This window comes from Meleagris gallopavo, chromosome 3 (genome assembly GCF_000146605.3).
Source record: "Meleagris gallopavo isolate NT-WF06-2002-E0010 breed Aviagen turkey brand Nicholas breeding stock chromosome 3, Turkey_5.1, whole genome shotgun sequence".
Lineage (NCBI taxonomy): Eukaryota > Metazoa > Chordata > Aves > Galliformes > Phasianidae > Meleagris > Meleagris gallopavo.
The window spans coordinates 110,482-138,236 of NC_015013.2; the positions used below are offsets into that span (position 1 = coordinate 110,482).

General features: G+C 38.2%; 1 protein-coding gene across 1 annotated transcript in view; it reads right to left on the bottom strand.

Annotated features, from left to right (window-relative positions):
- The window catches only part of LOC100550934 (adenylate cyclase type 1-like), a 36,944-nt gene extending 11,697 nt beyond the window's left edge, over positions 1–25,247 (bottom strand). The window contains exons 1-5 of the mRNA XM_031552984.1: positions 25,003–25,247; positions 22,447–22,558; positions 11,187–11,314; positions 1,586–1,744; positions 128–269 (exon numbers count right to left, since the gene is read on the bottom strand). Of these exons, the coding sequence (XP_031408844.1) occupies positions 128–269; positions 1,586–1,744; positions 11,187–11,314; positions 22,447–22,558; positions 25,003–25,247 (786 nt within the window). The remainder of the gene's footprint in view (positions 1–127; positions 270–1,585; positions 1,745–11,186; positions 11,315–22,446; positions 22,559–25,002) is intronic.
- Positions 25,248–27,755: the final 2,508 nt, after the last annotated feature.

The following is a 27,755-nucleotide window of genomic DNA, read 5'->3' on the forward strand; positions in this document are numbered from 1 at the left end:
AATCTAATTTGAAGCTTTCTTTTAGAAAGAAGAAATGCCAGTATTGCCTCTGTTTTCAGAGTATCACAGAACAGTTGTTAAGCTACAAAATCATGCTACAAAATAACCTAGAATTTGTGGAGCCTACCTTTCTCCTGTGGGATGGCACAATAAAGTATGTTTCAATATTATGTTTCTTCAAGAAACTATTCCTTTCATGGCCATATCCTGGTTCTACTTCATAGTCCCCATTTAGGCACTCTAGGGTGGTCTTTGTAATATGAACCTTCCTGGAGAGAAAAATAGGACGTTCTTTAAAGCAGTGATATGTCACTAGTTGCTACTGTGCAAAAGATCATAATAGGATCTGTACCTTTACCCACATAAATTATAAAGTATTTCTAGCAAAGTGGTAACTGCAATATCTCCAAAGGTTTGCAGACTCCTTGATTGGTACAAAGTGGAAGTCTGCACATCATCTTTCATATTGTGTAATTTTGTTAATTTAGCTTGCTGTCTGTTGTGGGGAAAAAAAACCTCCAAGCCTCTTATGTGCATAAAAGATAAAATGTTTGTTCTTCTCATCCTGTTTCCCTTAACAATTCTCAAATGCATTGTTTACTTACTCTGTTTTATGGGCAAATTTCTCATCCACTATACTTGGGAAGCACAGCCATTTTTGACACATGTGAGTCTGCATATACAGAAAACTGTCTTCACATTTTCTCCTGAAAGATCATTCATATTTGAAATGACTTTCTACAAGATATCTGAAAAGCTGTTACAAATTTTTTTTTTTTAACTGAGAAGCCTCAAGGTAAGGAATACTCAGAAACACTGTCTAAACTGTCTCAAACATATGTAGCAAAAAGAAATTCAATCAGACAGAAAAATGAAGAGGCTCCATTGTTCTCCTATTCAGAATATAAAAATCTTGTAAAAATCTAACAAAGATTGGAAGATTGTAGTTCAAATGCAACTTGCATACAGATGCGTAGTGATGCACTGTGTCCACTTAAATTGAGTCCAAGGCTGTCCAAGGACTACTTAAAATTCTCAGACATGCCTCATGGAATGGCTGCAGGTTTATGTACTACTGTTTCATTTGCAGACACATGATGGATATCTGAACATGTAATCAGATATTTTCTTTTGGTAGCAGACAACTAGTTTTGACTATTTGTCCTTGTAAATAGAGTAAGGAACATATGTTTCTTTCTGTGTACAAATCCAAAACTTCCTGAAATGTTTAGGGAGCTTTAGTTTTATAACTTGAAATGATTATGAAAGTCTAGCACTTTTACTTTCCTAGTGCTGTCTTACTCCTTCTCTTTATATGTGGCAGTTTCTAAAAAGGAGTTTGGAAAACACTTACAAAGAGAACTTTTTCTGCTTCTTCTCAAAATTTTACTTCCAATCTTTTATGAACAAGAACTTCAAAGTCATTTGCACAGTTCCACAGGAGATAATGCAGTGACTGCTCTTACTGTACACAACTCTCCACCCTTCTTATCAATAGCAAGTACAGTGCGAATGGTACGAAGAAGGAAATTATCCACCTATATGGGTCTCTGGTTCTTTTTCTGTAGGTCTTTCTCAGACTTACCCAGGCAATCCTCCAGCTTCCATTACATTGGCTAAAGTAACATCATTTGACCAGACATCGTATTGCCATTTTCGGAGACCTAGGACCCCACAAAGCACCCTTCCTGTATGTAATCCAACTCTCATGTTGAGATCAACCTCTGTGGCTTCTGCAACAGATCTGGAATATATAGCATCAGAATATAAGTCTTTAGACAATACCATTACTCTTATTTTCTTTTTCAGTGCTTTCCCCAAAGTTAATAATTATATGCATGATTTGAGAAATGACTTTATTAGGAATATAGGACAAAAATACGATGAAACTACTAAATTGGTGCAAGATCAGTAGATGAGTGATAATAAACATTCATGTATTTCCAAAGCCTTGGAAGAGTGACACAGAAATCACCTCTAACTATGGCTAACTATGGACCACAACCCATAAATTAAAGCTACACTTCAGAGATTTTCATTGTACACCTGGAAAAGGAGGAATTAATTGGTGAAATCATTATTAAAAGCGTTTTGATTTTGATGCCATTGTAAGGGAGTATTGTTTGCGAAGTATGTTCTCACTCTACAATGACCTGTGAATGTTGAAAAGGAATCCTTGAAACTAATAATCTTACATAGTTCATGAAGAGATAATGCTGTGCATAAATCTTTGCAGTTTATCCTGCTGCGAAGGCATGTGGAATTTCACATTTAAGTTGCAGTCCAAAAGCAGACATAATGAGAAAATAAACAAGCTACCTAATTTATGTAATATTTAATTTTCTGTAGGTTTCTAAATTTAAACTTTCCAAGGCATTTAATAGAAGTCCTTAAACTCATACTCTGGCTATATTTTATCCTTACCTTTCATTGGCCAGCATGCTTTTAAAAATATCATCAAACCACAAGAGATGGAGATCTTTAGAAGAACTTTGCAGCTGTTTTAGGGGTAGCACTCATATTTATCTCTTGTATAGTTGTACTTTAAAAGATATAATTAATTGAAAGGGCACGTGCAGCATAGGACAAGGTGAAAGGTGAATTGCTGCTGAACTACATGCCATGTCAGCCCTCACTAATGCGGGTAACTGTGGAAATCTATTGTCACTACAGGAAATCTAGGCCTGACACAATTTTCAGTCATATTTAATGCAACAGAAGAGAGAGACTTATGCACAGCTTTCTAATACATTAAGTATTTCCTTGTCCTATTTTTATCTACTGAAAGTTGATCTTTCATTATACAGTATCTGCTTGCAGGCAAACCTTAAATACGACTCCAAGGAGTTATTGTTACACTGCTTCCTATGTGCACTGTGTGCTTGACAAAGCCCCAAGGAAAAGAAAGGAGGTAATGAGACAAGCCACCCAACGATAACTTTCTCTTCACCCATGCACATGCACTGTGCCATTAACTGAGTGAGCTTGTACCAAGACCATAGCATGTAGCCTGCAAGCCAAATCATTTCAGCATTAAGGCTTGCTCACTTGTGTATGTTCTGCTGGTTAACTAAAATAGTATATAATTCATAGAATCATAGAATCACCAAGGTTGGAAAAGACCCACAGGATCACTCAGTCCAACCATCCACTGTTCACCAATAGCAAAACCATGGCTATACCATGTCCCTCATTGCAACTCCAAACATTCCTTGAACACCTCCAGGGCTGGTGACTCCACCACCTCCCTGGGCAGCCCATTCCAGTGCCTGACTATTCTTTCAGAGAAGTAGTATTTCCTAGCACCCAGACTGAATCTCCCCTGGCACAGCTTGAAGCCATTTCACCACCATACCTACAATAGTGTGACTTTTCCTATTTGCAGATTAAAGTTAAAAAAAACTTTTCATTTAAAACAGTCTATAAAATCTCATGGTAAACATACATGAAAATACAGTGAAGTTTCAGTGAAAAAACTATTCCAGATGCTCTCTTTCTTTGTCCCAGCTTGCTCGCCTGCTTGTAGAAATTTCAATATTAGAACAAAATAAATAAAAAGAAATGAGCAGAGAAATACAACATGAATTATCATATTCCTTGCTTAAAAAGGCTAGACTGCACCAACGAACCGTAAAGACTATTAAAACATTTTATACTGAACAAAATAGTTCCCAAGTGTAAAATCTGAATCTTGAAAACATTTCTCACTTTTTTTTCTTTTTCTTTTTTTTATTTTTTTCTTTCTCCAGAAACTACAGCATGTCTCAGGGGAGATTTCAACATTAAATTTGAGTTAGAAAAAGTGTCTTATGAGCTATTTATTACAATTTTGAATTTGCTTTGAAGACTATTCTCCTTTCTGTGCAGTTAATTTTCATGAATATACTCCACTGAACTACAAAAAAGAAGGAATGTAAGTAATTTATGAAGAATAAATTTCAAATATAAAATCAGAGCAGTACTACAAACAGCATCAACTTTTGTGTACTATTTGGTCTTTCATTTATTTTAGGCCCCAAAATATCTGCATAGAAATAGATGTTTACTCATTAATGAATAGACAAGATTATTTGTTCAGTTACATACATGTGATTTTTATTTATGCACAGTTCAAAAATAACAATGCTGTCTAAACGAAAGGAATTATGCTAATCTTCCTGAATATGTCTGGGTCAGATCTGCTTCAGCGTCATTAGGAATTGGCTACTTCTTGGATATCAAGGACAAAGAATGTCTTTTTGTTAATTGTCTCCATATTGGAATAATTTGAACTAGTCTGCTAGTTATGCTACAAAAGCCATGCTGAAGGGAACATTGTTAAAATTAACATTTTCATGGAAAGTACAAACCACACAACAAACACACCATAGGGCAGATTTATATTACCTTACATAACCATCTTTGGAAGGCAGACATATGAAAGTATCACAGAATCACAGAATGGCCAGGGTTGGAAGGGACCTCAAGGATCATGAAGCTCCAACCCCCTGCCACATGCAGGGCCACCAACCTCCCCATTTAATACCAGACCAGGCTGCTCAGGGCCCCATCCAGCCTGGCCTTGAACTCCTCCAGGGATGGACGGGGCATCCACAGCCTCTCTGGGCAGCTGTTCCACACCTCACCACTCTCTCTGTAAAAGAATTTCCCCCTGACATCCAACCTAAATCTCCCCTCCCTCAACTTAAAATGTTAAATTTTTCATCAACCAGAATAACTAAGTCCTTCTCAGGATGGCTACTATCAAGGATTTCTTCTCCCAGTTTGTATATGTATCTGGGATTACCTCGACCTAAGTGTAAAATGTTGCATTTTGCTTTGTTGCCCTCTGGATGCCAATCCTTCCTTTTGCTGTACTAACTGCACTACTTAGATTGGTGTCATCACTAAACTTGCTAACGGTACCCTCAATCGCATCTTCTATGCCATTGATAAAGATGTTAAGAGTACTGGACCCAGGACAGATCCCCAGGGCACACAGCTGATTACCGAATTCCACCTAAACATAGAGCCATTGATCACAAGCCTTCCAACCAATTCCTTATCCACCTAATATTCCATCCCTCAAATCTGTATCTCTCCAATTTAGAGATAAGGATGTGGTGGGGGACAATGTCAAAGGCTTTGCACAAGTCCAGGCAGATGACATTGGTCACCTTCAGTTTGTCCATCAATACTTTCACTCCATCACAGAAGGCCACCAGATTCATCAGGCAAGACCTCCCCTTGGTAAAGCCATGCTGACTGTCTCAGATCACCTGCTCATCCCTCATGTGTTTTAACATGTCTTCTAGGAAGACCTGTTCCATGATCTCAGGCACAGTGGTGAAGCTCATTGACCTGTAGTTCCCCAGGTCCTCCTTCCTCCCTTTCTTGTAAATGGGAGTGACGTTTCCTTTTTTCCAGTCCCTGGGGACTTCATCCAACAGCCATGACTTTTCAAATATGATGGTGAGCAGCTCAGCAACCACATCAGCCAGCTCCTTTAGGACACTGGGATGCATGTCATCTGGCCCCATAAACTTGTATACATTCAGTCTCATGGGGTAGTCTCGGACTTGCTCTGCCCTTATAGAGGAGGGGGAGTTTGCTCACCCAGTTCCCACATAGAGGTTTAGGGATAGGAGAATCCTGGCTGCTATTGAAGACTGAAGTGAAGAACTCATTTTGTACCTCCATATCTGATGTAACCTTTACTGCGATGGTGGTGAGACATTAGAACAGATTGCACAGAGATGTTATGGATATCTTCTTCCTGGAGTCAACAAGGCCAGTTGGATGGGGCTCGTGGGTCTAGTGGTCTAGTGGGAGGTGTCCCTGCCTATAGCAGAGGGCAGATGATCTTAAAGGTTCTTTCCAACCCAAAACATTCTACGATTCCTTAGTCAAGGGAATGAGTATAATCAAAATGTACCATTTATGTAATGATACAAATGATTACAGGATCCCATTACATTTTTAATAAGTTTATGAATGTTAACCTCAATACCTGTACCAGTATTTATATCCTGTTCACCCAGATTCCCTCCCTGTTTCTATTTGGAAACAGCACAGTTCATTTCTTGCCCTTGGAGTAGAAAGAAAATATAACACTGTCTGCTTTGTTTAATTGCTTGTTTGATTGTTTGCAACCCATAAGGGGTAGTTTCATTCCAACCATACCATCATAAGATTTACACCTCTATTTTATCTGCTCAGCATATTTTCCAAACAAAATAATCTGGGAAATCCGTCTTCTAGATTTTGTGTTTATGAATGAGTGAAAAGTTTTTTCCTAATCTTCAGCAAAGCCTGTTTTCCAGCTCTGAAGCTCTTTGTGGACTTGACTTATCCACACACTCCTGACAGCAAGAGACCTGGAGCCAGAAAACACCAAAAAATTGAACAGATGATACTCCATTTGCAGTAAAAGAAAAAATATAATGAAGAGTAAGTGTTCTTGGAATGCACCATCTTCCTGTTCTCTAGCATAATCAGAACTGGTAATTTGATTTTACTAAGGAGAGAAATATGCATTGAACCTGGATATTGCAGTCCTTACTGGCAAAACTGCAGGGGGCAGAAGGGACTTCTAGAGATCAAGTCCAATGCCTCAGCTAAACTAGGCTCCCTACAGTAGGTCACAAAGGTAGGTGTCAAGATAAGTCATGAATACCTCCAAAGAAGGAGACTCCCCAATCTCTCTGTGCAGCCAGTTTCAGTATTCTGTCACCCTCATTGTGAAGGAGTTCTACATATTTGTGAGGAACTTCCTATGTTCCAGTTTTTTGCCATTGTTCCTGGTCTTATCACTACACACCACTGAGAAGAGTCTGAGCTCATCCAATTTCCTCCTGTAGGAATGTTACTCACGCTCCTAATTCCTCCTCCTTCTCCTTCTCCCCCTTCTCTTCCTCCTCCTCCTCCTCATCCTCATCATCATAACGGAATCATTGTGCATACATACAGAGGATCATAGAATGGCCTGGGTTGAAAGGACTATAATGATCATCTAGTTCCAACCCCCTGCTATGTGCAGGATCACCAACTACCAGATCAGGCTGCCCAGAGCCACATACAGCCTGGTCTTGAATGCTTCCAGGGAGATGGGGCATCCACAACCTCTCTCTACAACATGTTCCAGTGCTAACCCTAACCTCTGAGTGAAAAACTTCCTCCTACTGTCAAACCTAAACCTCCTTGTCTTAGTTTAAAAGCATTCCCCCTTGTCCTATCACTATCCACCCTTGTAAACAGCCTTTCCCCCTCCTGTTTACACACTCCTTTCAAGTATTGGAAGGCCACAATGCGGTCTCCCTGGAGATTTCTCTTTTCCAAGCTAAACAAGCCCAATTCCCTCAACCTTTCCCTCAATGGACAGACTGGAAGGAGCAATCCTTTAGGGTAGCCCTGCAGAGAAGGACCTGGGAGTCCTTGTGGGTGAAAAACTTAACATGAGCCAGCAGTGTGCTCCTGCAGCTTGGAAGGCAAATGGTATCCTGGGCTCCATCAGAAGAGGAGTGGCCAGCAGGGACAGGGAGGTGATTGTCCACGTCTACTCAGCCCTTAGGCCCCATCTGGAGTGCTGTGTCCAGGTATGGAGCCCCCAGTACAAGAAAGACAGAGGGGTGTTGGAGAGGGTCCAGAGGAGAGCCATGAAGATGATCAGAGGGCTGGAGCACCTCCCCTACGAAGACAGGCTGAGGGAGCTGGGCTTGTTCAGCCTGGAGGAAAGAAGGCTGTGGAGTAACCTAATTGCAGCCCAGTATCTAAAGGGAGCCTACAAACAGGAGAGGAACCAACTCTCTGAAAGGGTAGATAACAACAGAACAAGGGGAAATGGTTTTAGGTTGAGGGAGGGAAGATTGAGGTTGGATGCCAGAGAGAAGTTCTTTAGAGAGAGAGTGGTGAGGTGCTGGAACGGGCTGCAAGGAGAGGCTGTGGATGTCCCGTCCCTGGATGTGTTCAAGGCCAGGTTGGATGGGAACCTGAGCAGCCTGGTCAGAGGTTGGTGGCCCTGCATGTGGTAGGGGGGGAGTATTGGAGCTTAATGATCCTTGAGGTCCCTTCCAACCCAGAACATTCTGTGATTCTTTCCTCATAGAAGAGGTGTTTCAGCCCTCTGATCATCTTAGTGGCCCTCCTCTGGAACCAGCTGCAAGAGCTCTAGAAATTCAATAACCCTCAATAAATGTAGTCTCTATGTTGTCCTCCCCCCCAGTGCTCTGCACTCTGATTACCAAGTCTGAAATCTTCCAAATTAAGATGTCTTTAAAAAATAAAATATTTTTATTTAATATAAAATATTAATATTGTCCATATTAATATTTTGCTAATATTTTCCATCAATTATATTCTACTACAATTTCTAAAGAATCACAGAATTGCTGAGTTTTAAAACCCAGCTGCATTTTGAATATCTCCAGAAATGCAAAATCCACACCATCCCTCTGTAACTTCCCCAGTATTTAACTGCTTTCACAGTAATTATTTTTTAATGTTTAGGCAGGGATTCCTATATTTAAGTTTTATTTGCCCATTGCTTTTTATTCTGACTCTGGATATTACTTGATAAAAAATTGACTTCACCCTCTTTGCACTTTTTTTTTTTTTTAAGATACTTGATATTTGTACTGTTATCTTCCAGGCTGAACAGTCCAAGAGGAATCTTTCCTTTTTAATACAACTCCTTTTTCAAATTTTATATTATCATGAAAGCAGCCGTACAAAGGAAACATTTCTATTATTGATCATACCGAAAATTTAAAAAATGGAAAATCAGGAGGCTGTATCATTACCATTATTTGTATGCATGAAAGGCAACATAACTCATGAAATTAATGATTAATACTAGGCTTAAAAGAGGATGAAAGCAGCAGCTACTGCTTTCCGTGGATTAAAAAAAGTCTACTGAAAATGTGTAGAGGGCTTGTTCTAAAACCCAAGGTCTTTCTTATAAATGTAATATGGAAGAAGTCTTAAGCACAACATGAAGATTTAGGATCTCCTGATTATTTCAGGATTTCTCTATGCACTGTGTTATGTATAACTTCAGATGTTATAGGGAATAAAATGTGATTCTTTTAGGATTTTGTTATCATAGATGATCATATATTATCATAGATTACAAAGTGTTTTGTCGGTTTTACAATGTTTACAAAGATAATGTGAGCTTATATTTAACGAGGAGAAGATGGATTTGTTTACCCAATGCTTGAGTTTATAAGTAAATTAACATTATAATAGAAACCACATGATAGAACTGAAAATGGGAATTAGCCTTCATTTAAGTACTTCTCTCATTTTTAGTTCTTCAAAATCCTCTACAAAGAAAGATCAGTGAATCCAGGTTCACTGAAATATTTAAGGTTGATCTGCAGGAACAGAAGCATGTGGTAAAGTATTAGCTGTGTTTGAACAAACAGCTATGACTTCCACAGAGACAAAACAACTTGCTTGTAAAAGAGATTCAGTGAACTCAGTGAGCAGATCACGTTACCATCCTGTACAAAACCAAAACGTTGCACAAGTAATTATCATCTACATTTGGGAAAGCATTTGCTTTGTGTGTTTACCTGTATGTGTCTGTGTGTTTACCTGTATGCATATGTGTCCACACATACAAATGTATGGCATAGAAAACATGTGACAGACTCAAAACAGAAATAGTAAAGAAGGCAGAATGTTCCAAATGTTCGGCATGGGAATTTTTAAGAAAATGGCTTTTAAGTCTCTCTCTCATTGACTAAATCCCACAGCTTCCTACTCCAATTACCTGAGGAATAACGAATACTCATATTTTATTAAAATAAATAGGTATATAATTTACTGGGGAGGAGGAAGTATTTCTTTGTGGTCTAATTCGCAAAGACCTAAACGTGACTTTAAAATTTGTCTTTGGAATTAAGTAGAAATTAGTAGAAATTAGTAGAAGTCAGTGGGAAAGACCAATACAAAAAAGAATTTGTTGAATATCTTTGGAGTGCTATTCTGTATTACAACATGAAACAAAGATAAATCTATATGATACTGCAGTATGTTTCTATTTTGTTTCTCATAGCACTCAAGCGTAACTGAGGAGTAACTGCAGTAGTAAAATGCACATTTTGAACTCATAAATGTTATGTTTGTTTGCTCTACAAGACCCTGTATTTCTGCATTTAATACTTCACTGTAGTTTTAAATTGAGATTATACTGAGGTTTATTCAATTCTACAGTGAATAAACAGGCTTTCTTTTTGTGCAGCTCTAAAACTTTGGGATTAAAGTGAGCAGAAGAACCCTGAGTCAAATCCATATCCCCAGCAGCCAGAAGACAAGGTACTTATTTTATTAAAGAGAGGTACTGCAAACAGTGACCAAACTCCTTACAATTCAGAACTAAGGCCCTGATGTGACATACTTTTGCAGCAAGAAGTAGTCAATATACCAGAACAGCAACCCCATCCCAAATGTAATAATAAAAACACTGTGCTGACTAGTATTAATTATATACAGAATTAATGAGTTCACTCTCTTCTAAAGACTCTCTCTAAAACACATGCACAAACAGATGCACAGAGTAAGGCAGTAGCGAAGAAATCTCTTTACTCCTTCCCTCCCAAGCAATTAAATAGATCTCCAGCTGTCGCTAAAAGCTCATTCACAGTTCTCTCGCATTCACTTTTTAATCTTGGTTTAAAAAAAAAAAAGAATCAAAGAGGAGAGCTCAAGCATAAAAAGAATCCTTATCAGCAGAGCAAGTTTCACACTACATTTCTGAAAAGCACACTAAATTTAAATGAAAGATTTAAACACGATGCGGAAAGGAGAAAACAGCAAGCTATCATTTTAGGAATGCAAGCACATGCAAACACATGCAACCTGTATAAATCAGGACCAGCTTTGATTTTCGCATACTGGTAAGTGAAATGAACAGTGTAAATACAAGAACTCAAGATTCCTTTATTTGTGTTAAATAACAACTAAAATATGTCATTTCTCATGATCTTTCAAATCCCTGTCAATACAAATACGCACCCTCTCCATATTCATGCTTCTGTACATTTTCCCTCACAGTGAGGAAGTGGATTCAAAAATTGGTGCCTAGAATTATGCTTTGTGAAACAGTAGTTGTGACTTGAAAGCAATAGGATACAGTGTTAGGTGGGCAATGCTACCAAGTTGCTACAGCACTCTTTTCCACATTCACCAAGTGCAATACTTACGTGATGGTGTCAATCATATCCAGTCCCATTTCAACACAGCAATGGGCATGGTCCGTTTTGGGTTGGGTTAAGCCTGATACACAATAGTAACAGTCACCTAGGATTTTTATTCTTCTGCAGTGATTTTCCTTTAATAAAAACAGAATGGGAAAAGTTTTACTGCTCACAGAAATAGTCTAATATTTACAGGAGAAAATATTCTCCAATAACACAATCATTCAGAGAATCCTTTTGCATTTACAGGAACAAATTTAGGGTTCATGAAATCTGGGTTCCTTGTACAGAACAGCTGACATACACATATCTATCAATGTAGGCTGCTCCGAAAGTACTGTCGTTTTATTTCCTTGGAAACTACAACAGATACAAAGGGAACAATAGCACTATAAAGAAAATTCTCAGCTACAAAATACTGTTTTTCATCATAGTCACCACCGTTAGCTATGCATTTTCACCACCATGAATGAGTGATGTAGGTCACTGCTGTCAGAGTGGCCACTGCTGAAATGCACCACCCACCTCTTCACTGCACTGACATCCATTATTTGGTCTTTATAAACATTCAGCAAGCATTGTAAATGGGTGACATGTTTTTGACATGGAGGAATTAAATTACACACCTTTGCTTCATCTGTCCTTCTTTGTCAGACACCATTTTGTCAGGCTCTCTCTCTTTTGCATAGCAACAGAAGTTAATAGAATTTTGGCAGAAAGGTTCAACCTGTACTGCCACACCATCAACATCTGCCTCTGACATTATGGGCCAACTTAAGAAAGGAAACACTACTGTCATAGGAGGCCTGACTAATCTATACACATATTCTGGAGATAAGGCCCACTGATCAACACACACACAGGGTAACATTACAGTTCGGAATAAAATTTTTTCCTTGTCATCATATTAGTTCAATGTTTGCAGTGAGACTTCATTTCTGCATCAGTCCAAACCAAATATTGGGAGCCAAAAAACTATTCAATATCAGGAAAACTTTGCATTCCAAGACAATGTGTTTATCTGCAAAAGAATGCACATTTATGCATTCCTAATGTGTAAATCACAACTTAAAATACAGCATGATTGCTGTTCTGCATGACACACTTGCAGATCAGAAGAGATAGTCACTTTGTATTATCATTTAATTTATCTCCTGCTTGTACATAACGCAAGATCTGCAATCATATTCCTGACTAAATCACTCCCATTTTGAAAAAGCAATGGGATGTGAAAATTACCATATCAGTCTGAGCAGAAGGTTCGTTCCAGAAGAAACAACATAAGAAAATGCCTTTAACAAAGCAGTACCTTTGACGAATAAGGTACAAAGAGATATCAACAGGTGACAGTATACAACACAGTTAGACTTCTAATCTTTTAGTATATGGTAGGAAAAAGTATAAGAATTCAAGGAATCCAACTTCCACAATTGGGACTATGCAGATAAGTGATTTACAGAAGCAGCTCTTGTGAATACGATGAGAAAAGATTAATAAAAACAATTCAACCTGCCCTCCTTTCTTTTATAAGACAGACTTGCCTTCAGCAGCAGAAAAAGAAAAGAAAGATGGGGTTTTTAAACTGGAAAAAGATGACCTAATTATACCATTTCAGCTTCTCAAACAGCACATTTTCTCATCCAGTCCTCTGCCTACAAGAATCAAAACCTTCCTGATGTAGCCACAATATCCTCTGTTCAGGCATAAAAGAGGTGATAACGCTGGCAAAATTCATTTACTTTTTTTTTTTTCCAGGTTCACATTAATTAAGCATTAAATGCACAAAATGAATCAAAGAAACAAGTCATCTTTTTGGGTACACTTAACTAGCACAGAGTTCTTTCTTAAAAGAGGCTACTTAGAATTTCTTCTGCTGCACAACATGACTTTAACACTATTTTTCACTGCATATATATTAAGGAATGTAAGCATAATTATTCCAGAAGCATTAGAATTAGGGCCTTAGAGTGCTCCTGCAGCTGATGGCCACAAGCTGTCTCACCAGTTTTACATGGAGATCTAATTTAGTGTTTTGAGATCCTTGTCTGAGTGGTATTGTGTAAGTAAAGACTATTGATAAAGGAAAAATGATATGCAAACCTCAAAATCCATCCTGACACAAACAGTCTTTCCAGCACAAAGCTTTTTGACAGAAACAACTAAGTTTTTTTAGTAGAAACTACAAGATGATACTGCCCAAATAAGCCATTTTAAAAAAATTGTGGGCAAATCTTGAACAAGTAGAAGATACTAAGTAGTTAAGGCTATCCAAAATAACTAGTTCTGTCCCACAAGGCAAAAATCTCCATAAAGCTCTTCAAATTCAGTATGCAGTCTGTGGAGGGGCAATGACTATTCAACCCAACAGAAAAATATTCAGAAAAGTCATTATCCGGGCCAGATTACTGGAATATGTATGTGTTCATTGATAAGTGTTCTCTCTGCTTCAGTGTTTATGTCCAAAATGACTCATTTCAAATTCCTTGGTTTTCTGGGAGCACTATTGTGCTATAGATCAGTACCTCATCTTGGAGAGGTACAGTACCTACTCTTGGAGAGGTTGCTCCAAGAGTAAAATCTCCTACTTATTTCCATGTAAACTACAACAAATACAAAGAGTACATCATTATTTGTGAGATCAAGTTCTCAGTTACAAAATAGAGCCTGTAACTTTTATGAGGACTGATATTCAAATTAACAAAACAAATCTATTTCCTTTCTTTGTTTTGTTTCCTCAGAAACTTCCAATCCCTTGACTCAATATTTTTCAAATTTGTGACAGTGATGAATTCAAATGTGACGGTTATAAATTCTAGTCACAGATGATACACACAATGCCTGTTTAGAAACAGCAGATAATTTGCTTTTATGCACACAATAAAAAGCTCAAGAGACTACTAGAACTGCATTGGCCAGGCAGCTCGCCCACCGTAGTCCCTTACAAATAGATTTTTAAGCAGTTCTGCAGAACTCCTTTGGGCACAGCTGCCAGTCTCTTGAACAGGGGTAGTGTAATGGATAAGGCTATCCAAGTAAACAACTGTTTGTTAAATAAATAGATCAAAAATAAAGTCTCAATCAAGGTTCCAAACTCAGTGCATAACTTTCTGGGGAAAAAAAACAGTAAAAAAAAAAAACCAGTAAAAAATTGCTCTAAAAAGCAACAACACAACAGTACGAAACAGACGGTTCAGTATTTTCTTAACATTTTGAAGAGAATGCACTAAAAAGGAAATCTTCAGTGGCTCAGTTTCTCTACTCTCTCCTGGAGTCTCTCTATCCTCTGACTCCAGGAGGATATTTGCAAACTATGAGAGTTGAAGAAAGAATATTCATAATCCTTTTGGATGCTTCATTGTTGTCAAGAGCTTCCTTACTGTGGCCAGGCAGTATCACGGAGGAAGGGTCCATTGTTGCTCTCCCTTACAAATATATTAATAGAATCACGAAGTGGCTTGAGATGGAAGAAACCTTGAAAATCACTGAGTTTCAGCCCCTTTGCCGCAGACAGGGATGCTACCCACTGGATCCCACCCACATTGTCCAGGACCCCATCCAACAAGGTCTTCAACTCCTTCAGGGAAAGGGCATTCACAACATCTCTGGGCAACCTGTTCCAGTGCCTCATCACCCTCTGGGCAAAACATTTCTTTCTAACATTAATTCTAAATCTCCCTTCTTTTGGGTTAAAACCATTCTCCCTTGTCCTATCAGTCAGTTTCCCTCCCATTTCTAGGCTTCCATTAAGAATAGAAAGAAGCAATGAGGCCTCCCCAGAGCCTTCTCCACGCTGAACAAGCCCAGATCCCTCGGCCTTTCTTTATGATAGAGGTGCTCCAGCCTTCTGGTCATCTTTGTAGACCTCCTCTGGATCTGATCCAAAGGTCCAAGTCTTTCTACTGCTGAGGGCCCTGGGCCTGCATGTAGTCATTCTGATGGGGCTTCACAAGGATGGAAAAAGAGAACAATGATCTCCCTCATCCTACTGGCCATCTCTTTTTTGATTTAGCCCAGCATACAGTTGGCTTTCCAGGCTGCATGTGCATACTATTGGCTCATATAAAGTTTTTCATCCATGAGAATTCTCAAGTCCTTTTCTGCTGGGCTACTCTCAAGGAGTTTTTTTCCCCTCAGTCTGTACTCATGTCTGGGACTTAACCAACCTAGGTGCAGCATCTTGCACTTGGACTTGTTAAACATCATTAAGTTCACATATGTCCACTTGTCAAGCTTGCCCAGGCCCCTTTGAATGGCATCCTTCCTGTATGAACTACACCACTTAAGTTAGTGCCAGCGAGTTTTCTGATGAATGTACACTTCATTCCACTGCCTATGCAACTGATAGAGATGCTAAAGGGCACTGCTCCCAAGGCAGTTTCCTGAGGGATACCACTCCTCACTGGCCTCTGCCTGGACTTTGGAACACTGACTGCTACTCTCTGGCTGTGGACAGCCAACCAATTCCTTATTCATTGAATAGTTCATCCTTGAAGTACGAATGCCTGCAATTTAGAGGTAAGGACGTGGTGTGGGATCAAATCAAAGGCCTCACAGAAGCATGCTTAGATGGCATTTGTTAGTCTTCCTTTGTTGACTGATGCAGTCATTCCATCACAGAACACAATCAGATTGGTCAGGCATGACTTGTCTTTGGTGCAGCCAAGGTCATTCAATTGACCAAGAGAAAGATTAATGACTATGAAAAAAAGAAGCCATCACAGATGACACATTAGTGTTTTCCTCTCCTATTTTCCCCTCCACTTTTTTCCTCCATTCTAGGAGTACAAGTTGGGTTATGCCTCATTCCGAAGGCTTCCTCTAAGCAGCCTGCCATGTTCAGAGTGGAACTACTTGTATTAGTTAGGCAAATGGGATCAAATTCTCAGTTCATATTAATCAGCATGGCATCATGCGCTTTGGGTTAGCTACATTAAATTATACTAACTGCCCCTCTAATCCTCAGGGAATCAAGTCTATTTTAATATTCCAGGCCAAAAAGATTACAGTTCTCGAGTGAAGACAGTATGAAATAACTATTGGGAAAAAAAAATAATGCCACAATCTCTAGTATACCCTGATGACATAAAACAGTAAAATACAGTATTTATCTGTCTTCTCAAACCAAGAACTTCATTCCAAAGAGGTCAGTGAAACATATGGAGACTTGAATAAAGACATGATAGAAGTAACTACTGTGGCATATTTTCAGTGTGCATAGTAGGTACAGCATATTTATCATATCATTCTAAAGTGCTATTAATCTCAACAACTAATTGGCTTAGTAAGTTTTGAATTGCCCTATTAGCAAATTTATATAGTTAAATAATAAACATAAACTCATAAGTTTACGTTACAGATGTGTATAAAGAAAGAAATTCTGAGAAAGTATTTAAAGCATCTACTAAAATTGAAATCAAGTCCATTCAATTTTACATTTTTTTTCCATTAGATTGGAACAGAAGTGGGCAAAAAAATATTTTGGGTAACACACTGCACAAATATATGTATGCATACATATGCATGTATACATGCATAGGCATAGTTTGCAAATTCACTTACACTCTCACAAGCATAAACAACATTCAGTAAGACAAGTTTGAATATTCATCCAGTGAACCAATAATATACTACTCAGCCTGACAGTAGCATTGGTCTAGAAGCACGTTTTGATGCCCTTCTTTTAAAGCGTTTGAACACAGCCTAACAGAAGATCTTTGAGTGCGGATACCTGTTGCCTTCATTGCTAGTCTAATCCTTCTGTTACACAGATGGATAGTCAATCACACTGCTCCAAACACCTTTGGAAATGCATGTATAGCATTATATCATTAAAGAAATGGGTAAGGACAAGTAATCCTCTTTCAGGGTCTTAGAAGGACAGGCAGCAAATTGAATGAAATTAATCAGATGGCTTTGCAGTGCAACTGAGCAACGTAATACCAAGTTATTAAAGTTCAGCAAACTGTGAGAAAGAGAGATCTTTTAGAAGAGATCAACTTATGCTTCTCATATTTGCACTTCTCTATCACATTTAATTCTATTATTAAACAACAACAAGAGACGAGTTATAATATGATGTTAATACACTTATATAGAGATAATAAGCTTTTGAAATCTGCCTGGCCAATTAGAAATTTTTATGGATTCCTCTCAGTTACTGCATGAACATTCTAGTATTTCTTTTACTCAAGTCTTAAGCTGTGAGTTTAAAATCAGAAATGATCATTCTAGTTACCTTTTAATAGAATAATGCCTGCAAATAGTAACTTCAACTACCTATATAGTTCTTGCACATCTCCTTGTCTCAGCATTAAGAACCTTGAGCATGAGCTAACTGCAATGTTTATACTGATTTATCTACTTGCAAATGAAGAAAGATTTCAGCAAGAATATTTTACACAACCATCATGACTGATAAACATGCTTGTCTACTAGAAAACTTTCATTAAGTATTCTTTAACACACAGTTTTCTTATGTAGAGAAATACCCAAGGAGAAAAAAACCCTAAACAAATTCACTATAAAAAGCAGAAAGACTAAGCTCTAAATTTCAGGAAACTGATATGTTCCCCAGTTTCATATACCACAACAGAGAGGATTTAAAAAACTGTCACTTTTGTGCACTAGCTAAAAACATGAAATTCAATCATACTCTAAACAAAAAATCATGGTAGAAGTTCAAGATCTAATCACTGGAAACATCCATTCCTCTCAGTTTGCAAGAATTACTGAAAAAAGATCACTTGAGAAGAACTAGCAAGACATCATATCCATCTGACTACAAAGAAAGTAGTCTTCAGAAAGACTTGATGGAGATAAAAAAAATCTTATTGAAATGAGCAGAGCTGACTGCTCTGAGGATAGCAGTGCTGGCCTCCCTCACAAGATGTGTGGTCCAGGCTGAGAAGTCCCCCCGCCATGCCTTGCTATGCTCTGTGTAGCAGATCTGCATAAGGGCATAAGACTCTAGCCAAGACCATGTATGAAGAGTACATTAGACAGCCAAAGTGTGCATCTGAGCTCTTCAGTTCTGCTTCTGGAGAAGCAAAATTGCTTCTGGCAGGTTGTTAACCAGGCAAAGAACAGATCTCACCCAACCGGTGAAGCAGATCTCTGGCTGTACAGCACTCCTCATAAAGCAGCCTAGCTCTAAGAGGTGTTCCCTCTTCAGTGTCTGGCCCTTATATGAGCTCAGGGTGGCTCCAGTCTGAGTCTATCCCCTTCTGGTCATGTGGGGTGCATAGGTGCAGTTTGCCTGGCTCCCTAGGCCATCCCTTCACCACATGAATCACCAGTTCAAGCCACGATATAACAGTTCCCCCACAGCTATGAACCAGATTAATGTGAACCAAATAAAGTGAAACTAGCACTTCTGGAGTGTAATTAGGCATCGATCTTGGATGACACACATTGAACTCCATAAATAACTTTCTCTGTGATGACTTCAGAAGGAGTGTTTGGGTATAGATGTTCACACTGCATGTATATGGAACTGATCAAAATAATCCATCAAAGTCCTATAACACTACGTCATAAAGCAAATTATCAGCTACAAAGCACTTTTTTTCAGCATAGTCACCATCATTAGCTAAGCATTTTCATCAGTGGTGAATGAAAGCCTATATTCCATGTTCTTAAAAATCTGCACTGGCAGAATTGACTCACTGTCATTGTCACCACTGCTGAAACATACCACTCACCACCTTACTGTGCTAACATCCACTGTTTGATCTCCATACACATTTAGCAAATGCTGGTAAATGTCTGCAAATGCCATTTTTTCAGCATGGAGGAATTCAAGATTCTATGATTCAATGATACACCTTTTCTTCATATACACTTCCATGTCAGACGCCATTTTTTCAGACTGCACAGCAACAGAATATAGCAGAATTTTGGCAGGAACATTCAATCTCTATCTCCACATCAGCAACATTATCATCTGACATACAAAGCCAAGATAATGAGTGGAATTACATTCAGAGCAGCGCTTGTATCATAACGGGAAGAATCAAAGCTTCATTTACTTTTGTATGTGCTTTAAAAATTCAATAGAAAAAATTAATAAGAGAGTATTTGTTTACTGTAATCTATTTGACCTTTCAAGACACCTTTCTGAAGTGTTTGAACAGGGCGCTAGCTGCAGTGTGCTAGCTAATCTGGTCTAGGCTCCTTTTTCCCACAAAATGTTGGACCTAATGATGTTTCTGGTCCCATCCAACCTGGGCCATCCTAAGAGTCTAAAATCAATGTGTCTAGAGACAACAACATTACAAGCACTTCAGTAACCAGACATATTGATGAATTCTGAAGCATTCAAAACAGTTGTTCTCCATGTAGATTCTCCAATGAATGTCTAGGGTGAAATTATGCTCTTGCAAGGATACCAGCATCGTTATACATTTTTGTCTAGCATTATTTTTTTGATACTTCTTTTCCTTCATTTGTAGTAACTGAAGTTGACTCAAATGTTTTTAGAAATAAGACAATGTCATATAAAAACACAACTACCTAAGAATTCACTTTTCTCTTTAAGAAATTGACCCAACAATGTTATTGTGAAAACATAAGACCTTTTCTCTCTATTAAAAAAATGTACAAGTAAGCATTTGAAAGAGTTTGAAAGAGAGAAAAACAGCAAGCTGAAATTCTCTGTCATAAGCTGTTACTCTCTGAAATACAGTTCCAGCTGTATATCAAAAGCAGCAGGAAAACTGAAAAATCTAATGCCTCAAGCCATAAATTAACTTCTAAATGTTGGAAGGACAAACTCCTTTAGGATTAAACTGTCCTAGATCTCTCAAGATATTTCTATGTTTCTCTGAAACACCTTTAACAGGCCAAATTTAGAGTCATGCTGTCAAAAAGCAAAAGCAAAGACTATTCATACCAAGTATCAAGGTGCCAAAATACCTAGATTCTTCATGAGATTCTCAGCAAATACATGTAGGATAACACTTTCTGACTCCTGGCACTATGCTTCCCACAAAGTATTTTTATAGCATTTTGTTTAAACTTTTCTGTTTTAAAACATTACAGTTGTAAGACAGGACAATTGTTGTACTACAACTACCTCATCCTGAGAAGCAGCAGCACACAGCATGCATGCTCACAGATCACACTATAGGCACTGCAGAGATCATATCTATCACCATTACCTTTTTCTTTAAGTTCCCTGCAGTTTCTTACTTCATCATTTTGAATACTAAAAAGCACAGCACTGTTTTTAAATTAACCCAGTTTTCTGTTTTGACCTAATAATGAATATCTAGAAGATGTTTTAACTAGGAAATCAGAATCCTTCTGAAAAAGTACAGCTGTCAGCACATTTTTTTCTGAATGCAAGAGTCAATACAAAGTTTGCATTTACCACAGCAGAAGTAAAGAAAATCATACATTTTATCTTTAATCACAGCCTGATGCAGCACAGTATGAATAAGAAGGAGTTGTAAATAATGGTTCTTTCATACGTAGCTGAAAGAAGCCTGGAGATGAATTTGGAATGAAAATACAAATTTGGAAAGACCAAGTATACAGGCTGAACAGAAAGCAGTTGTTTTTTTTTCCTAATCTTAATTCTGTCTCTAATCTGCTTCTTCCCCATCAAACAATGACCTCACATTGTGAGCTAGTACCTGCCTGGTTCCTGGCTTCAGATGTCACCTCCAGTCAGCTGTATGAGGCCAGAGGTAAAGGGGGAGCATGGTGCAGTAGCCCTTTCTCTGGCTTTAGTGCCATGCTGCATGTCAATGGCATGGGTGTATCTATGTGTCTGTTGTGTCACAGAGCTCGTATGCTTTTACATTGCCTTAAGTTTAATGGCTAAGATAACTACAAATGAAAACACTGTAAATTTTTAAAGAGCTTACTAAATGACTTGTTGCTGTTTGGAGGAAATATTCTCTATTGAACATAAGATAAACAGCTAATTAAGATATTCAAGCTTCTGCCAATGATCAGCTATATGGCAATACCTTTTATTTCGAACCTACACGTCTCTGAAGTGCTCTAGGAAGGGGTCCATGCTTCCTGTGAGGAACTGACAGGATTTCGACTGATTAATTAGTTGCACAAAGTCTTTTTGTTGTTGTTATTATAAAAAAAAAAAAAATCCACCTTCATTCTTTCTCTACTCAGCATCTAACCTATTGTACTGCTTTTCTTGAGAAAAGGGAACACACAGCTTTTCCTCTCTGTTCTGACTTGAACAGATTGCAAATCAAGAGACTTTTTGTTCAAGAGACTTGAACAAAATATGATCTGCTCTGGGGAGAGAGAATAGGCCTTCCTCAACCCTGGCATCTTATGCAGTAGAAGGCTTTGTTTGCCTTTTAGAGAGGAATTCTAATGTTCGTAGATTTCAGATCTCTTTTGGAAGATTATAAGTGAATTTGGACTATGTGGATGCTGTATGATGGAACTGAAGAAATATGTTCTCTAGGCTGCTGCATAGAGTCAGAAGATACGATAATTAGACAATGGAGAAACATAATTTATGTAGAGGTGTTACTTGTCAGAAATTAGGGCTCTGAGGACTAGAATAGCAAACAAGATAGAATCAAAGAAATTTTGTTTTCTTCATTGGGAAAACACATTTATAAGTGTAATTTGAAACCAGGTTTGACAACATTTTCAGGAGCATGCATTTTTCTCATTTCTTGTAAAATGCCTATGGTATTATTAGACTTTAGGGCAAGGAACATTCCACTCAAATTCTTTTTCCTTGGGATTCTGGCACAAATTTAAATGCAATTGTCAAAACATAAGTATCAGTAATAATATAAATCCCATTTTGCCTTTCTGAAAAAAAAAAAAAAACGAAAAACAAAACAACCTAATTTCTGTGACAAGAAGTGTCATCTGTGTTGAACTGATTTGAGTCTCTAGTGTCTTACCATCACAGAAAGTAGTTTTACACTGTACCTTGAATAGAATTAATTTCTATTGTTTTTTTCCATACAGATAAGAAATTTTAATATTGAAATATCTCTCTTATCTCTAATTTTTCTGCAGCCAAGACCAATGAAGAATTCTGTTGACCTCCAAAGAAACATAAGAAAAAATATTTTTGAAAGCAAATTAAGCTCCTTTCCTAAACATTTAGATTTGCTGTTTACTCTACAGAATATTAATAAAAAATTGGAGCATTAGAAACTTGTAACGCATGGGCTAAAGCAGTCTATTACAGATCAGATTTCTAACATATTTAACTCACGCATCACCATTCAGAAAGGAATTTCAAGCAGACTAAAAAAATTGTACTTACGGTAGCTAACTCATCAAATTTGCCGAAGAGCTCATTTAGCAGCTTCACCAGCTCTTGGGCAGTGCACTGCGATGCCAAACTAGTAAATCCCACAATGTCTGCAAACAAAATGCTGTAAAGAAGGAAGAAGACACAGAGATATCAGTACAAAAGAAATCTTCACATTCTCTTTCATAGCAAGAATGGGACCCAACATGCAAACTCAAACAAAGCACAGAACGATATCAAAAGTGCTGCTCGGAATAAAGCCAGTATAGATCTGAAGCAGCGAACTAAAAAGAGGTTGGTGCTGATGCCTATTGTAGACAACCATGATAATCTCTTCAGTGCCTACATACTTATCTGACAAGTTCATAGGACAAAGAACCTCGTTCAAGAGTTTCCCCTCTGAGCACTTCAGGAACAAAATTCCTTCTGCTCTTTACAGATGCATTCTATTCAGCTTGATTTATCTCTTTGTGCAGTTCCGCAGCCAAACTGACAAACCTTGCTTGAGGCTTACTGTATACAGAAGTCATGACCAAGTACTGAAAGACTCGTATATTGTAGCTCTGTGATGTAGTTTTGCTGCTCGCCTGTTAGGAGCTAGCATCTGCAGTGTCAGTCATGACTTCTCTGTACTGTGCTACATGGTTCAGATAAGTGTCAAGATTCCACCAATTCTCAGCAAGTTTTTAATGTCCAAAAGCTTAATCTATTTTAATAATTCCTACCTGTCTGTGAGGACAAGATACTTCCAAGGAAAATAAATACTACAGTGATAGAGAACATAATAATTGTTGTGTAGATTCTGAACCTCAAGTGAATCTGGAGCTATTTAGACCCTAAGTAATTCCATAGACTCAAACCCCACTGCAGAAAACTAATATTTTTACCCAACACCTAGACAATAAATATCAAGGAAGTCTTTCTTTATGCAAATGCTAACAAGCAATCCCATCCCACATAACCTAAGTATGCTTGACGTAGTATAAAACTTCTCTCCCAAACTGAACATTTAAGTTAAACATTACATACTATCCCTTAATATGCTGTCTCTGTTTAGATAAAATGACAGGTGATAAAAAGATAGAACTAAGATGTTACTGCTTTCTAGTAACAAAGTCTGAAGTTTCCCTTGAAGCCACAAAAACAAACAAACAAACAAACAAACAAACAAACAAACAAGTGATACAGTTCCCAGCTCAGCCTGTGCTTCCCTCAATTCATTGAATCTAGCTGATAAAATCCCTTCTCTACCAGAGCAAATAAGGTAAGGGATCTCAGCACAAAACCAACTAATTCTGAGTTAAAGGGCTTTAATTTACAAACAAAGCCTGTATGTTGCCCTGTTAACCCTTAGGTCACTTTCTCCACTCTCGTTTATTCTATTTTTTGAAACTATTACTCAAGACTTTCTTGGTACAGGGGAAAAATAGCTATTTCATTCTATGCTGTTTAAAAATGACAAAAAGACTTCTTATAATAAAATATCCAGCATTTATCCAGCTTTACTTTGCAGTCATGAAAGTGAACCAGATCCATTACTTAATCACACATCATCCTCCTAAATTACTTGAGGAAAGGTATTCGAATGTGCATTGAGATTTTTCACTCAGTTTGATTTATGTTCAGCTCTCTACTGTGTTATCTTAACCCTTGCACAATCTACATTTTAACTTATTTTATATTTCTGTTTCAATTTACATGAGTCTATTTTTTTTTTCCTAACTACATTAAATTAACAGAAGAATCTCCCATGGAACCAACAATGTCCACTTGCAAAAGTAAACACTAGGATTCTTTTTAGACTTTTAAAGTAAAAAGAATCTCTTATCTGCTTTTAAGGTGTTTATAAATGAAAAACCCCAGTCATAATGCATACACATAGAATCATATTCTTTTTCATATGAAAGGGATGCTAAAGATCACCTAGTTTCAACTCTCCTGCTATTGGCAGGTGAACCTCCAAATAGATCTAGATGTCCAGGGTCCCATCCAGCATGGTCTTGAATGCCTTCAAGGGATGGGGCATCCACAATTTCTCTGGACAACCTGTTTCAATGCTTCATCATCCTCTGAGTAAAGAATTTCCTCCTAACATCTAATCTAAATCTCTCCTCTTTTAGTATAAAGTTATTATTCCTAGTCCTGATAAAGATTGCTATTTACTTCTGTTAATGTTGCTTGGGAAACTGATTTCTAACCCCATCTGGAGAATCAGAGGGATATCAAGCAAACAACAATGGAGTTATTGAGGGGATCAGGGAAGATGAAGCAAGATCTATTGAGGAGTGATCCCATTTAAATGCAGTTATATTCCATTCTTAACTCAAATTAAAACACCCTTGGTTCTGTGCAGGACAAGCAACAAGTTCTGGTCAGTAACATCTGCTCTAACTGTTCCAGCCAGCAAGGCCGTGGGAACCACATAGTGATGTCACTGTGGTAACACACAGGATGCAGTTGGCCTGCTCTGCAAGTGCATGTTGCTGGCTCCTGTTGTATATTTCATCAATTGACATCTCCAAGTCCTAAGTTTGCCTATGGCTGCTCTCAAGAAATCCTCTGCACAACCTGTGTCTGTGCTTAAAAGTGCCCCAACCCAGACACAAGACTTTGCAGTTGGTCATGTTGAACTTCATGAGGTTGTCATGGGTCCACATCTCAAGCCTCTCCATGTCCCTCTGGATGGCATCCTTTCCATCTAGTATCTCAACTGCACCATTCAGCTTGGCGTCATCCGCAAACTTGCTGAGAGTGCACTCGATCCCACTGTTCATATGACCTATAAAGATAATAAATAACTCCAGTCCCACCATCGATCGGTGAGGAACACCTCTCATCATTTGTATCCACTTGGACATTGAGTGATTGACTGCAACTCTCTGAATGTGACCATCCAGCCAATTCCTCGTCCGCTGAGTGGTCCATCCATCAAATCCATTTTCTCCAGTTTGGTCACCCAGATGTCATGTAAGACTGTGTCATCCAGGTCATCAAACTGGTGATAGACAGAGCTGCTAAAGGGAGAAGCAGCTGTGCAGATCGTGATCTGTGGAAAGTGCCTGGACCTTGCTCCAGGAACAGAGGTGAGAGGCAAACTCATCTATGTAAGATGTGCCCAGGTGCAGGACCTCCTGCAAAAGGTGGCTGAGCTGCAGGAGACATTCAAAAAGCTGTGTGCGATCAGGGAGGCAGAGCTGGTGCATCTCTATGCCATCCCCAGGGTTCTGACATGGTCACCAGAATGAAGAGATCACTGTTTGCTCATCTGTTTCCTCTGGTGAGGAAGCTGTAGGCCACCATGAGGCCTCCTGTCAATCTCCTCTTCTCTAGCCTGAACAAATCAATGGACCTGAACTGCTTCTCATACATAGTGCCCCCTTCATCATCTTCATAGCCCTCTTTTGGACAATCACTAATAGCATTATGTTCCCCCAAATTGTGACTAAGACCATCAAATCTTCAAGATCACTGAGTAATATTCAGGTATGTCAGGTATTTTGCACCAAACAAAGGAGAAGCAGCAGAACTGTGGAGTGAAGAACATGTTGGTAAAGGACTGATTTTCACCAGATTATGACAGTTCTTTTTGACCTCTACTTTGGGAATTTACCATAGTTTCTGCAGTTTCTGTTTTAATCACTGTCTTTTATATGGTGAAGTGAGAGATAATGAAGCTTATCTGGGAAAGATCTTGTTCCTTCCTACTCAGGTACAAAAGCATTTAGAGACCTGGTATGCTTTTCTTGTATTATTATTTTACTTCCAGGTGTAAGGCAAATTTGAAGCTACTGATCTTTCTCTTTTCACATGCAGCTGTTGCTGAATAGAAAACTTATTTGCATTTTGAAAGCTAAGTTAATGAACTGTGAGAGAGGGGAAAGAGCAGTTCTTTCTGTATATTGCACTTCATTTGGAAATAAATTTTAAAAAATGACAAAACCATCACACAACACTGCATTAGGAGAAATCAAGTGAGAGGAAAGAAAAAAAATGTAAATAAAAGCGATCAATAATTCATTTAAACAAAATTTTAATTTTAAAGCAATTCACTTAAAAATAAAAAATCTAAATTAAAAATAATGAATTACAGGGTAAGAAAATAAATCTATCAAGTGGTCATGGAACATTTCAGATTCTGGGCTTTTAGTATTTCTTTCTGCAAAGGTCAAGCATTATGTGTGAACATTGTAAAAACAAGGATCTGCATCTATTAGAACTTAATTATAAAAGTTCAAGCACGGTAATTGAAGGAGTACAAAGTGTTCAAGCTTTTATCCTCTTCACTTTTGACAATTTTGATACCATCAGACAGTCCATCAGGAAACTCTAAGACTCAAGCTCCAGTGTTAGATAACAGGCATTTTTAATAGCACTGCTGAATCACAGAATAACAGAATGGCCAGGGTCGGAAGGGACCTCAAGGATCACGAAGCTCCAACCCCCTGCCACATGCAGGGCCACCAACCTCCGCATTTAATACCAGACCAGGCTGCCCAGGGCCCCATCCAACCTGGCCTTGAACACCTCCAGGGATGGACGGGGCATCCACAGCCTCTCTGGGCATCTGTTCCAGCACCTCACCACTCTCTTTGAATCCATGGGGGTAATCCTCCTAACATCATAGCTTACACAAATGGTCTTCAGTTAATATACATTACTTGTGTTATATATGCAGACGTTTTCCAAGAGTTATGTTACATATTTAGAGGTTTCCTAGAAGTATGTTACATATTCAATGACTAATTCTAAGCAAGATCTCCTATTTTCTTGTTAAAAGACTGCAGAACTTCCTTATCTCCTTCATTCAGAGACAAAAACTCTTTCTGTTATCAAAACAAATTGCAGAGCAGGAGTATCCATCAATGAACACTAGCAAGCTTAATAGTATTGTTACAACTTGTATCACTGTCAGTAAAATAATATAACAGAGTTTCTTCAAATTGTGAATTTATAAATGTCTGCCCCAGCACGCATTTTCAATTTGCTACATATGAGCAATTCGGAGAAGAAAAGAATCCCTCCAACTACTGTTGTTCCTAAGGTCCTTTGCACATTCTTTTGATGCTACTGTCAGCTGTGCATGGAGCTGTGCCCTTCCATGGGATGTATTCATTGACAGGCCCTTTTTAAGTTTTAAACTGCCACTACACAGAAATATTCAACTTATATTGAAGGAAGTTAATTATTTCTGCTGCAGAAAGAAAAATAAAACCCTGTATGAATGAATAATTTTTCACATGCAAGATCTACTCCTTGAACTTTTAAAATTCTTTTTAAATTTAGATGGCTGAAATGAATGTGTTGGTTGTGGTTTCATTTCT